This window comes from Triticum aestivum, chromosome 3A (genome assembly GCF_018294505.1).
Source record: "Triticum aestivum cultivar Chinese Spring chromosome 3A, IWGSC CS RefSeq v2.1, whole genome shotgun sequence".
NCBI classification, from domain to species: domain Eukaryota; kingdom Viridiplantae; phylum Streptophyta; class Magnoliopsida; order Poales; family Poaceae; genus Triticum; species Triticum aestivum.
In genome coordinates this window covers 519,492,245-519,506,601 of record NC_057800.1, presented here as the reverse complement: position 1 = coordinate 519,506,601, position 14,357 = coordinate 519,492,245, and the positions used below count along the sequence as shown (strand labels likewise).

Sequence of the window (14,357 nt, the reverse complement as noted above, 5' to 3'; positions counted from 1 at the left end):
TAAAAAAAATATGACACATAAACTAAACAGATCCACAAGCCTTAGAATTTAACATTGTACGGAACAGGCCACGAAACATATATTTGCATTGCCACTTTGTGAGCATATCCAGTCGCACGAGGCATATGGCACATAGCTTTCCTATCCAACGTTCCATTTGAGGCTTTGTTCGGTTACACCTTCTCACAGGGGGATTGGGGTGGATTGGAGAAGGTTTTGACTTGTAGAGGGTGTATTTTTCCTGTCATCCGAACAGGCCCTGAAGGTTAAGATGCCGAGCACGAGTTAGGAAGAGAATGTCTTGGCATCAGTCAGCAATGCTATCAATAACATCCCCGAGACATGTAACCAAAAGAGCTCAGCCTCTCACCATGCACTCATAGTGAATCAGTCATACACGGTGCAAGGAGCATAATCCAATTATTCAAATGACTGCTAGTATACAACAAACGGACACGTTGCAGAAATATCCCCAGTACTTGAAGCCACATCACAGATCGTCCTAGCTATCTGAGACTGTAAAGGTGTACATTTGATCACTCGCTCGAAAAGAACTCGTAGGCCTCCTCGTATTTCTCTAGCACAACGTTGTAGAGCGGATGAATTTGCTCTAGCAAGTTCGAGTATGGGCCAAGCATGTGCTGCGGCAAGGGGCATGAAACGGAACCTGTCATTGCGCTGTACTGGCTAACTGAGAGGCCACTCAGGCAGTAGCATGAGTGATAGTGGTCTCTGTTCTTTCCAGGTTTATCCCTCAATCCCCCCTCCGGCACCTGTGTGTTTCAGCAGTAGACATAGTTTCAATTACAACATGAACTTTCAAAGCTGAAGAATTATATCCCATCACGAAATGCACGCTCGAAAATTTGAAGTTCCGAAAATAGAAACTCTAGATATCTATCTATGCAAGAAGTAAGATGTTCTTTTTTTACCTGTGCACAAAGCAGGATATATTGTTGCAGAGCAATGTTGTGGAACAGCGGACCTATTTGGTTGCTCTGCTTCATAAAATCAAATCCAATCTTCGCATAATCCACTATCAGAGAACAAAAACACACAAAACGGTGACATAAATCAAGATCAGACCCAACACCTTGTAAATCAAAGCACTAGACACTAGTATGTAACGCAGGTTATGAAGCATTAGAAATTTGTATTCAAGTTACAAATATGTGTCGAAGGTACCAAGGCAACAAGGTGACCAAATGACACTAGTGCAGTAATGCACGTTACTTACGAATATACTCCTGATGAACTAACAAAAACTTGAAAACACCAATAATCACACCATATTGAATTGCCAAACCCCAACTCATCACAATTCCAAAAGAGAGTTTATATTTCTTCAATGTGTTACAGTTTATAAACTCAGCAAAGAAGATATATAAGCATAATATTTAATGTAAGTATAACATGGAATCTCAGTTAATTATTTATTTCACCAGATATTTGAAGCAGAAATATGTTTTTAATGAACAAAAGCACACTGGTACCACAAGATAATTTTCCATAAGAAAGTATTGAGCACAAAATACTTACCAACAGAAGATTTTTCTGAAGCCAATCCAGATGAGCTGGTCCCACAAGAATCATCTACCGAGGATAATTTGCTGGGCTGTGATTGTTTAGATTGTTCATCAGACCCTGCCATTAGCTTTTGAGCTAAAGCAATAGCAGCTCCCTGGACATACACAAGACATCTGTCATATATGGAGCAGAACATGTGGCTTAAGAAGTTCAAATACATAGCGGTATTTTACCTGCCAAAAGGAGTAGCAACCATCAACCAATTTATTTGTCCGTCCTTGGAATCCGCATTCCACTCCTTGACGAAATGCCACCCAGCCCTAAATGATGAGGCCCTAGTTAGTGTTGCAACAAACAATGATGTGACAACACATTACATATGTGGCCTCATATATTTCCTAGAAAAGGTTCACTTTTCAACCTGGAACTTCCGCAAGAGTCCACTTCCAACTCTGAACTATTGCAAAAGTCAACTTCCAAATTTGGACTCTAAAATCGTCTAAGTTGCAACCATGAAATAACAAAACCGTCCGCTTTACAACCTTAGTTAGTTTCACAACTGGCTTCGGCTGACATGGATATCATGCCACTGACATATCATCAAACAAAACAGTCCCGTGCCAGATCTTTTTCTCTTTCTTCTCTCTTTACAGTTTCACAGAAATTAAGAGATTTTTGATATTTGCAAAACACCCAAGATTGTAAAGTAGACAGCTCCGGTCGTTAGAGGTTGCAACTTGGACATATGTTTCGGTTGTTAGATTTGTCTGATGACATGGTAGTAACATGGTGAACACATGGCATCCATGCCAGTCAAAAATACTCGCAAAACTACCCGAGGTTGTGAAGTGCACAGTTTCAGTTGTTACAGGTTGCAACTCGGACAATCTTTTAGTCAATTGAGAGTTGACAAGTTACCTTTTTCTATTTCCTAAACATAAAGCAATAGATTTTTAAATAATATCCGATACATTTCTCCTTTACATAATTGAAAACCAAAGGGCCAAGTTCAACTAATTGCAACCAAAATTAGCACACACACATACATACTGTAATAGAAGGAAAACTGAATAAAGTAGTAGGAGGGGTCGTCTTACAATCAAGCTAGGCAAATCGAGTTTCTCCACTTCATTAAGCAGGACCATTGCAGCCAGCCCACAAAAAGTGTACCTTATCAAAGCAATTTTTATTTAAACTTTTTAACAGATACATAAAAATCATCAGAGACCCCCCGCAAAAAAAAAAAATCATCAGAGAACATCCTTAGAAACGTACCCACCATGAGCTTCAGCAGAAGGTTCTCCCGCAATCCCACCTTCATAAGTTTGACAACTGGGGGGGATATAGTGTATGAATTAACCAATCATTCTATAGAAAAAGGTTATCTGAACAAATCAACCACATATTTTAAAATTGCAAAATTGAAAAAACACATTAACCAAAGCAAACCTTGCTATGTAGTTTCCAACACCTTTTGCCAGCTCATCATCAAGAATGTTCACGAGGCTGGCAACCTAAATCTCAACAAGCATAATATTAGAGAATGGCAACAGAAACATTAAGAACTACAAGAAACTCACCGATATTGCAGTATAGCAAGCGCGGACATCAATTTCACCACCATCATGCATTCTGGTTGAAGGATTTTCAATGGAGTAACAGACATTAGTCAGATGGAACTTGGTATGGAAATAGTATTTTTCCTTGCCCTATGCACTATCGAGAAAACACACCTGAAAGCACCTGATTTGTCCTTCATTAGAAGCATAAACTTGTACAGATTGTCCCTGATTGACAACTTAGAACGGTTAAGAAAACGACACAGATATAAATAACATCTTTCTCCAAGAGCGGACATAGAGTTACCTTTTTATTGATGATAGTGCTCTTTCACTCCCTATGGTTACAAGTGTATTTACAGCAGCGTACGATGTAGCGAGATGAGGTAACTACCAAAGAAAGGTGAACAAAAGGATGAAATTTAAAACTGGTCAGTGGAAATTATCATCTTGAATGAGTAGATAAACATGAAACGGCAGATCAATTAACAAAAAAAAAAGATTAATGCTATCTCTGAACTTCCAAAAGACGGAGAAACAATACCACTACAAAAGCTAGCTTTGCCAACTACAGCAGGCTTCTTGAGTTATCTGAACACATTAGGTCATCAAATAGACAAATACCAAACACACAGATACATATTTCATATAAAACATATCTCCGAAGTTCTTATAACCCTAAAATGATTTGTCAAAGTTATTTTGTATATTCATGTGAGCATGCCAAGTAGCCTAGGACGGTCTAAGCACTCATTTTGAAGCAAACATTTGAAAGTAATGTCAGATCCAGTATCTCTACAGCCCAGCATTCACATGGCCTGTTCCAAATTCCATGGTTGCCTAAAATTGCATTTCAAGAACTAATGCAAAAGATTGACCAACCTAAATGTGGGGAATTAAAAAGAGTTTGAGGTTAGAGCAAACCTGCCCAGGTCCACCACCATATCCACCATGTTTGTCCTGAAACAATTATAATTAAGCCACCATAAGAGAAAGAAAATGGTAATATTCAGAAATTACTGTATCTGCAAATGGGTATCTCCAGTGCTTTAACTATGTATGACCAATACTACTTGCATTTTTCCATAAAAAAATCATATAAGATTTACTGTGTCGTGCAACCAGAGCATATTGTCTCAGCAACTTTTTTAGTTTCTATAATCTATAGTATGTATATATGCAAAACTACACGTGGATTGAGAGGTTTATTCATGTAGCCCCACCACCTTAAGCAGTTTGGTAAAGCGGTTCCATTCAATCTTGTTTTTCATATCAGCAAAGAAGAGCAGAAGTTTGAAACAAAGCCTTAAACAGTCTGCTTGTAAAGTTTTCAGCATATATATCCTTAAGCATAAGTGTTATCAAAATTTAACTGCAAACTGCAGCAAGATATCCATACAATTATATTGTAACAGATCAACAAACCTGGCATCGAGACAAGAAGTCCACAATATCGTTCTCGAGGTCATCATCAAGCGTTTCATCCAGCAACGCAAGCCCATGAACCATCCAATAGCATAACCAAGGCCGACTGGAAGAACCAGAAGAAAATTGTAAGCAAAGTATAAATCAGGGACGGCACTTAAGTTAATTTAACACTGGAGAAGCATTACTTGGCATCGAGCACATGGAAGCTAGGTGCGAGATGCCTCAGCCCTTTCATCAAATACTCGACATGTTGATCACGCCACAGCTCTAGCCTGCAGCCAAAAAAAAATAACGATCAAAGTTCGGTATAAGCAAGTGGAGAACATCATAGTCTCAAGTCAGTGTTGTTCCAAATTAAAGGGCACACTTATATACGACACCTAATTGACAGCACTAAGCTTCTATGAGCAAACATTTTGGTACCACAATCAAGCAATTCCTCCCCCCATCTGCCACATAGGTGAACTTATCAGTGAGCTTCCAACTTCGAGCAGAAGCCAAGCAAACCTATCTGATCTCCGCACCCTGAAACCCATCTCTCGCACCCAAACCCGCTACTCCCAAACACCGCGAACAGCAGGCTAGTAGCTAAAGAGAAGTACTAATATGGAGCGTGCTTGAGGGTCCCTTACATGACGGACTTGGCGTTGGGCGCGGCGTCGAAGAGGACGCGGTAGATGTCGGCTACCCGCGCCTCCACCTTCATCTGCTCCACCTGCGTCACGGTGAGCCGGGGCAGCTCCGCGGCCGCGCCGTCCTCCGACGGGTCGCCCCCGGCAGCAGGCGACTGTGGCTGCGGCTGCGACGACGAATCCATAGGCGCGGCGGAGGCAGGCGGACCGCCGCTCCGCTGTGCGCCGCGGCTGCGAGCTGTGTCTCCGTGCGGCCGCGAGGATCTCAGGGAAAGGCGGACCATGTGCGAGCTTGGTCCTTTGGACTGGGGTAGTAGAAAACTAGAAATTCGATGCAAAGGGAGGAAGGCCTGAAAGTGAAAAGCCCAGCCCAGTAGGTAGTGAGGCCCAGTGGACCGACCCAGCTTCGGGGCGAGGCCGTGTGCTAGCTATACCCACCCGTCCGGCTCGAGCGGGGGGATCATTCCCACCACCACACCGCGCACGCACGGCCGCGCCGCCGCCGCCGCCGCTCCACCGTAGGGCAGCCTCCTCTTTCTTTTTCCGCTTGGCGGCTGGGGCTCTTCGTCTCCGGGAGGGTTTCCGCGGCGCACGGAACAGCAGGAGCACGCCGCGCTGAGAGGTGGAGGGAGATGGCTGCCATGGTTGGAGCGCGCAGGGCTCTCTTCGCCGCCCGCTACTCCCCTCGCGGCGAGCTCGCGGCCGCGCTCCTCTCCCCCGCCCGTCGAGTCGGTTCTCCTCACAGGTACCGCACGCCTGCGCCAAGTCCTTGGACCAGTCTTCCCCTGCCTACTAATCATGATTTCATCGTCCAGTGGTTTAGTCCTCTCTGTGAACTTGTGCTCATTTGCGATAGAAACAGAGCCACATGAGTTAAACATAGAAGTTTTTTTTTTCCAAAAAATATGTAGTAGAAATCAATTTCGGCCGGAGCTTGAGATGGCAGAGATACTAAACACATACGCCCACTCATAGCACCTTATAATTTCAGTGTGCTGAAAATAGCCGGCCACCTCAATCCCCTATAATTTCAGTGTTCACATAGCCAAACAGATTGCTTTGACGTCCCCAAATGGCCACTGTGATTTCTTCGACGCATATTTCTTGCCTGGAAATTAACGTGACATATTTGCTATTCTGTTTCAGTCTTCCAGCTGAAAGAGGATGCCCGCGTTTTTTGGTTCCGCATCGAGGCGCTGGCAGTGTGGCATCCGAACAAATTGATGGAGACTATCACCGTGATTGGGGGGTGCAAAACGCAGGGAACTACGGAGAGTCCCGCCCAAAACACTCACCTGATCATTTCAGCCGCCCCTTGCAGAGGGATCCCCCTTCAGCTCATTCTTCAGAAGGCATTGATAGAAATAAAGGTGTGCATGCTGATGGCGGTGTCAATGCACATTATGGACGCAATTCTGAACAACCTTACCAGAGCGGTGGATCGTATGGCTTACCAGATAGTCGCCAGCCATATACCGGTGCAAGAGTGAATAACGAGCCACCTGGATATACTGCCAGGCAATCGTATGGGGGCAATAGTGCATATGGCCACCAAAACCCCAAGGGCGATATACCAAGTGCTCATCAGCAGCAGAGTGTCATACCTGCTATTAATGGCCTTTCTGCAGATGGTAATGTGCGAAGAGGTCGTGACGTTACTGGATATGATTGCAGCTCTGGATACAATTCCCGAAGTAACCAGGAGAGCTATACTAGTGGGCAGTATGGATATGGCCCATCAGCACAGTCACATCAAAGCCCAACTGGAAGTGACCAGCAAGTCTTTCATCAACAGAAGGTTGATCGAATATCTAATGGTAATTACTTCAACAAGCCTGGCAATCCTGCGTCACAGTATCCAACTCCAAGCAGTTCCCGTAAGGAGCATGTTGCAGGACCTCAACAAGGCCACAATGGTGATTTTGGATACAATACCAGGCAGCCTGATCAGGCAAGTAGTGCATACAATCACCCAAGTTCTAATGGAGGTCCACCAAGTACTCAGCAGCAGCACAATGGCACTGGATATGCCACACACAACTTTGGTTACAACACCCAAAGTAACCAGCAGAACTATAATGGTAGGCAGAATGGATATGGTCCTTCAGGACAGTCATATCAAAACTTAACTGGAAACGTTCAGCAGCAGAATGATTATCAAAGTCATGATCATGCAAATAGGCCTGTGAATTCTGCCTCACAGTATCCAAATACTAGCCATTTCCATAAGGAGCATTTTCCAGTATTCCAGCAAGGCCACAGAGGTGATTTTGGATACAATGCTTCACAAGCATATCAGAGTCATTATACCACTAACAAAATTGACAGGCAGAGAAATCATCAAGAGCATTTCATGAATGTAAACACAGATGTACAGCACAGCCATAACAGAACTTATCCAGAATCTCATTCAGATATTCAACCTATTACGTCAGCTGGGAACAACTTGAGCAGTAAGCCCTATCAAGATAACATGTATTTCCAGCATTCACTGCCTGGCAGCCTGCCAAATAATGGATCACCTTCTGAAGTATCTGATGAAGCCAGCGGCATATCCAAAGGTACTATTGAGGAACTGGATAAGTTATGTGAAGATGGGAACATAAAAGAAGCTTTGAAAGCTCTACCGGTGCTGCAAGGAAAAGGCATTGTACTGCATGCTCCTCAATACTTTAAACTGATGCAAGCATGCGCTGATGCATGTGCTCTTGCAGAAGCAAGACAAATACATGATCAAATATCTCAATCAGAACTAGCTGTTGACATAGATGTTAACAACAAAATTTTGGACATGTATGCTAAATGTGCCTCGATGGAAGATGCAAAGAAACTTTTCAGTACTATGGCGCAGCATGATTTGACATCTTGGAGCACTATAATCTCAGGGTTTGTGCATAATGGTCTTGGTGAAGAAGCAACTGACTTTTTTGATCGTTTTAAGCAGACTGGAGATAAGCCAGATTCTGGCATGTTCACACATGTATTTTTGGCCTGTGGAATTTTGGGATCGGTTGACGAGGGCATGTTGCATTTTGAATCAATGCAGAAGGATTTTGGTATAATTCCTTCCATGGATCATTATGCGAGCATTGTTAATATGCTTGGCCAGTCGGGCTATGTTGATGAAGCTCGTGAATTTGTTGAACGGATGCCTATGGAACCGAGCGTCGATATCTGGGAAAGTTTGATGAATATGTGCCGACTTAATGGATACTTAGAGCTTGGGGATCGTTGTGCTCAGATTATAGAACGCCTGGATCCTTCTAGGCTGAATGAGCAGTCTAAAACGGGTCTTTTCCCTGTAAATGCTTCAGACCTTGCAAAGGAGAAAGAAAGGAAAAAGGCTAATACTGCTGAAGCTAGGAGCAAAGTTCATGAATACAGAGCAGGGGATCGATCCCATCCAGAAACCCTTAAGATCTATGAAGAGCTGAGGTACTTGGCGGCTCATATGAAGGAGGCTGGCTATATTGCGGATACTCGATTTGTGCTTCACGACGTTGATCCAGAAACTAAAGAGGATGCCTTGCTAGCTCACAGTGAGAGACTAGCTGTTAGTTACGGTCTTATAACCAGTGCTGTCCGTTCGCCAATTCGGGTTATAAAGAACCTTCGCTCCTGTGGAGACTGCCACACCGCTCTTAAGATAATCTCTAAGCTTGTTGGCCGTCAGATCATTGCGAGGGACGCAAAGAGGTTCCACCATTTTGAAAATGGTGTGTGCTCTTGCAAAGACTATTGGTAAACAGAATGTGACATGTCTACGCTGTTATAAAATTTTATAGGTAGAGATCCAAAATCAGTTGTGTAAATCCTGAAGGTATGTTGCCTATGAAACATTTGGTTTAACCACAGGTTTCATGTCAGGGACACGGTGTATCCTCTCTTCTATGTAACATCCTATTAGTGTTCTATACCCTGGAATTTATTAGCTTGAAGCATTCTTTATCTGATGATGCTCCCTCACAAGTCATTATGCATCGGAAACTAAAGATATACACTTGGTTTGCAGGTATTCTGTAGTTCGTACTTGTTGGTAACTTTTTGTGCTAGATGACTTGTACGAATCTTACTGGTTACCCCTTCTTTTGTACTCCTTTACTGGTGGCTTTTATATGCTTTAGCGTTCCAATAAGAGGATTTTTAGTTATTCTGTGTATCAGGAAAGAGCCTCACTGAAGAAGTTTGCAACTTGGAGCTTTGATGGTAAAAGCAGTGACTTGGGTGCACTTCTGTAGCTGGAATCGTGCCAAGCGGTGAAATGGAAGTCCAACACGTCATACAAATTTTCAAAAAATCTACTGTACAACATTGACCCAGGTTGCATACAATATCTTGTAAAATCTTACGTCAAAATTCGATTTACATGTGGCCCACTGGAGCATCGTACGAGTAAGGTCGAAGTGGCATGGTTAGCATCCGGCTTTGAATTCTGCGCGCGCCCGAGCTCTGCTGATCTAAAATTTGGGATATAAAGCTATGCTAGTGTAATTTTCTGGAGCGGGGAAAGACAGGATCTCGCATTCCCAAGTGCGGAGTTGGAGAAATCATAGGGCAAATGCCTTCGATAACAAAAAGGGGATTGCTAGTTCGCACCAATCCAAAATTAAAACGATCTGAAAACGGTTCGTTGGCTTGTATGATCTTTCAAATGATCTAGTTTTGGATATGAGTTGAGCCACAACCCATGTAGTAGTAGTTCTTTTTTACTTCACAAGCGGATTATGGGCTTGTAGAACTTTAAATCAGAAATGTTATCTGTCAAACCTCAGCTTGGAAGGAAATGGCAAGCGAACGATTTTTCTTGGTAGTTTTTAAGGAAAAATGCCTTTCTTCTAAAGAAACTACCATGTTGTTTTGAAGAAATTGTCATCTGTAAGTGCATCTAGTGCCATCCCTAGTTGGAGTATTGACGACAAACTTAGTTGAGGGACTAATGTGTTTATGAGAATTGCAAAATAACACAGGTAGTAATCCTTCATTGATTCGGTTTACCTATCAGAGATGACCCCTAAAAATGTGTGAAGACATGAAAGACAATGGTGGTCTGTGAAGAGATTCACATTGAAGATTATGACATGAGAAGACATCGCATGAAGACTATAGATTGCGAAGACATAGTTGTTTCGTAGTTCCCTTTTCTTCTTTGTTGAATCATATGAACCACCGTACTGTTAAGTGGGGTCCAAGTGAATAAAGTCAGAGTGACTGAATTGATGCTCAACCAAATCCTATGTCTTCGAGCGAAGACAATGAGAGCAAATCTTATCCAGAGCTGGATAAGTCAGCTTTACTTGTAGCCCAAGTCAAGCTGCCACGTGTGTTTGAAATCTGACCGTTGGACACGTGTCAGTTCCTTAGTGACCCAGGGTCATCTCGGACAAATCAGGTCGGGTTGCCTCCTGGCTATAAATAGCCCACCCCCTACATTATAAATTGGTGTCTACTCAGAGTTAGTGCACGGCTTTTGTCGTTTGAGAGCAACCCACCTCCGAAGCCTTTGAGAGAGAAATCCTTGCGAGGACAAAGCCCTAAACACCCAGAGCCAAAGAGTGTTAGGCATCACTGAAGTCTTTCTATCTGCGTGATCTAAAGACTTGTTACACTTGAGGACTATGAATCCTCCAGTCGGTTAGGCGTCGCATTATGAGCATCCAAGAGTCATTGTGGATCGTCGGTGAACGAAGTCTGTGATGGTTTGGAAGTCTACCTTGAAGACTTACCAAAGTGATTGGGCGAGGACTGTGTGTCCTTAGCTCAAGGAGAATAAGATGAAGACGCGGTCTTCTGAGTTGAATATCAGCCTCCCTAACCAGGCGTATAGTTGTCACAGCAACTGGAACTGGTCCAACAAGTCCCTGTCCTCACCAAGCAACTGGTTCTATCCTTTACCTCTCTTACTTACAGTTTGTCTTCGTGAAGTCATTGCCTGCTTGTATGATATGATTGACTTCATTGTGTAAAGACTGTTGTTGTTTGGCTTCATACTATCTTCCATCCTGATCTATACTACCTAGCTACTGATAGTCTCCGTGCTTTCACTTCATTGCTTACTTGACTATGGCTTGTCTAATGTAGGCTACCTTTCGCTGCATATCAATAGGTTCATTTCTACTGCTTGTCTTCAAAGCCCCCGTGTTTTGAAGACGTTCATAAAAATCACATATTCACCCCCTCTAGTCGATAACTAGCACTTTCACCATCCCCTCAGAACTAAAGCAGCCAAGAGAATCATTTGAAATACCATCCTCTCCTAGTGATCGTTCACCAGCTAATAGGGAAAATGCTTCGTTCTAGTCACCCGGTATGATTCAATCAAGAGTCGGAGAAGAATGTGAAACACTAGCTTCTTGATTTTTGTTTTCTGTGGACATGTATCCAAGAGTTGAGAGGTAGGTTTCAGGACTTTTAGTAGCCCGAGGAGACCCCAACAGGGCCTAACAAGGGCTCACCTACTACAGTTAGAGCATCTACAAACGGAGTTAGCAAATCCATGCACGCATACGTCCGCTGTCGTGCCCGCGAATATCATCGGGCGGGTTCTCATTTGTCCTCCCGGACAACCATACTCCCATATGCCAGCCCTCATATCCATGGATGTCCATCATATAGTATAAATTCATCATCAATTTGACAATTCAACGATACAGATAAATGAGAATTCAACATGCCAAAATAAAATTCAATAATTCACACATAGATAGGTGATACGTCCATTTTGCATCATGTTTTTCTACTGTTATTTATAGTGTTTTTATGCTTTTTAACACTTTGTGGAGTAATTCTAATGTCTTTTCTCTCATAATATACAAGGTTTGCACAAACAGGGAGAATGCCGGTAGTTGGAATTCTGGACCTGAAAAAGCTATGTTAGAGATACCTATTCTGCACATCTCAAATGAGCTGAAATTTTATGGAGAATTATTTTGGAATAAATAAAAAATACTGAAGAAAAGAACTACCAGAGGGGGCCACCCAGGTGCCCACTAGGCACCAGGGAGCGCCACCCACTCCAGGCGCACCCTGGTGGGTAGTGGGCTCCTTGGCCCACATCTGATGCCCATCTTCTAGTACATAATGTCTTTTGACCTAGAAAAAAAATAAGGAGATGACTTCCGGGACGAAGTGCCGCCGTCTGAAGGCGGAACTTTGGGCAGGAACACTTTTCCCCTCCGGCGGAGCGATTCCCCCAGGGGAACTTCCCTACGAGAGGGGGAAATCGAAGCCATCGTCATCACCAACAACCCTCTCATCTTTGAGAGGCCAATCTTCATCAACACCATCTCATCTCAAAGTTCATCTTTTGTGTTCAATCTTTATATCAAAACCTCATACCGGTACCTGTGGGTGACTAGTAGTGTTGATTACATCTAATAGTTGTTGCTAGCCCATTTATTTGGTGGAAGATTATATGTTCAGATCCATTATGATATGTATTACTCCTCTGATCTTGAGCATGAATATTATTTGTGAGTAGTTGCCTTTGTTCTTGAGGCCAAGGGAGAAGTCATGTTGCAAGTAATCATGTGAATTTGATATCCGTTCGATATTTTAATGATGTGTATGTTGTGATTCCCTTAGTGGTATTATGTGAACATCGACTACATGACACTTCACCATCTTTGGGCCTAAGGGAATGCATTGTGGAATAGTTATTAGATGATGGGTTGCTAGAGTGACAGAAGCTTAAACCATAGTTTATGCACTATTCCGTAAGGGGCTGATTTGGATCCACATGTTTAATGCTATGGTTAGATTTTATCTTAATTCTTCTTTCGTAGTTGCAGATACTTGCGAGGGGGGTTAATCATAAGTGGGAGGCTTGTTTAAGTAAGAACAACAACCAAGCACTGGTCCACCCTGATGTCGCTTGAACTACGTAGGTATTTCCTCAAAGAGGAAGGGATGATGCAATACAACTACGGTAGGTATTTTCCTCAGTTATGAAACCAAGGTATCAATCCAGTAGGAGAACCAAGCAACACTATGTAAACGGTACCTGCACACAAAGAACAAATACTTGCAACCCGATGCTTATGAGGGGTTGTCAATCCCTCTTTTGGGTACGGCGCCAAAAATTGTCAAGTTGATGGGATAAAAAATGTGATAGATTGGATAAAGAGATCTCGATAAAACGCGAAATAAAATAAGTAACAAAAAAGTGCACCAAGGTATTTTTGGGTTTTTGGAATAATAGATCTGAAAACAAAAGCAAATAAAAATAGATCTCAAAGCAAATATGATAAAGAATAGACCTGGGGGCCGTAGATTTCACTATTGGCTTCTCTCGGGAAATAGCACACGGTGGGTAAACAAATTACTGTTGGGCAATTGATAGAAAATCGAATAATTATGATGATATCCAAGGCAATGATCAATATATAGGCATCACATCCAAGATTAGTAGACCGACTCCTGCCTGCATCTACTACTATTACTTCACACATCGAACGTTATCCAGCATGCATCTAGTGTATTAAGTTCATGGAGAAACGGAGTAATGCAATAAGAACGATGACATGATGTATACAAGATCTATTCATGTAGGAATAACTCCCATCTTGTTATCCTTAATAGCAACAATACATGCGTGTCTTACTGCCCCTTCCGTCACTGGAAAAGAACACTGCACGATCGAACCCATCACAAATCAACCATGTGACACATGTGGTAAGTAATCCAAACTATTCAAAAAAAGCACATCTTCCCATGGCAAGAAAAATCTATCTAGTTGGCCTAACTAAACCAAAGATTCAAAGAAGAAATACGAGGCTATAAATAATCATGCATATAAGAGATCAAAAGAAGACTCAAATAATATTCATGGATATAGATCTGAACATAAACTCAAAGTTCATCGGATCCCAACAAACACACCGCAAAAAGAGTTACATCAAATAGATCTCCAAGAGACCATTGTATTGAGAATCAAAAAAGAGAGAGGACCCGTAGGTCTATGATGAACTACTCACGCATCATCGGAGAGGCACCAATGAGGATGATGAACCCCTCTGTGATGGTGCCTAGATTGGATCTCATGGTTCTGGAACTTGCGGCAGCTGGAATTGTGTTTTGTCGACTCCCCTAGGGTTTTTGGAATATTTGAGTATTTATAGGGCAAAGAGGCGGTGCAGGAGGTCACCGAGGTGGGCACAACCCACCTGGGCGCGCCCTGGTGGGTTGTGCTCCCCTCGGAGCCCCCTCTGGTACT

The 14,357-nt window shown here is 42.8% G+C and overlaps 2 protein-coding genes across 2 annotated transcripts; one reads left to right on the top strand and one right to left on the bottom strand.

Annotated features, from left to right (window-relative positions):
* Positions 1–343: 343 nt before the first annotated feature.
* On the bottom strand, positions 344–5,450 carry LOC123061975 (protein farnesyltransferase subunit beta). The gene is made up of 14 exons (XM_044485271.1): positions 5,147–5,450; positions 4,700–4,786; positions 4,512–4,617; positions 4,011–4,046; positions 3,394–3,476; positions 3,261–3,314; positions 3,108–3,159; positions 2,977–3,041; positions 2,803–2,859; positions 2,625–2,697; positions 1,761–1,847; positions 1,540–1,681; positions 933–1,036; positions 344–773 (listed from the first exon to the last, which is right to left on the bottom strand). Exons 1-14 carry the CDS (start codon positions 5,428–5,430, stop codon positions 537–539), a joined length of 1,467 nt encoding a protein of 488 aa, XP_044341206.1. The 5' UTR covers positions 5,431–5,450; the 3' UTR covers positions 344–536.
* A 142-nt stretch (positions 5,451–5,592) lies between these two features.
* Positions 5,593–9,099, top strand: LOC123061974 (pentatricopeptide repeat-containing protein At4g32450, mitochondrial). Its single transcript, XM_044485270.1, has 2 exons — positions 5,593–5,891; positions 6,293–9,099. The coding sequence occupies exons 1-2, from the start codon at positions 5,779–5,781 to the stop codon at positions 8,889–8,891; spliced, it is 2,712 nt and encodes a 903-aa protein (XP_044341205.1). The 5' UTR covers positions 5,593–5,778; the 3' UTR covers positions 8,892–9,099.
* The last annotated feature ends 5,258 nt before the right edge of the window (positions 9,100–14,357 follow it).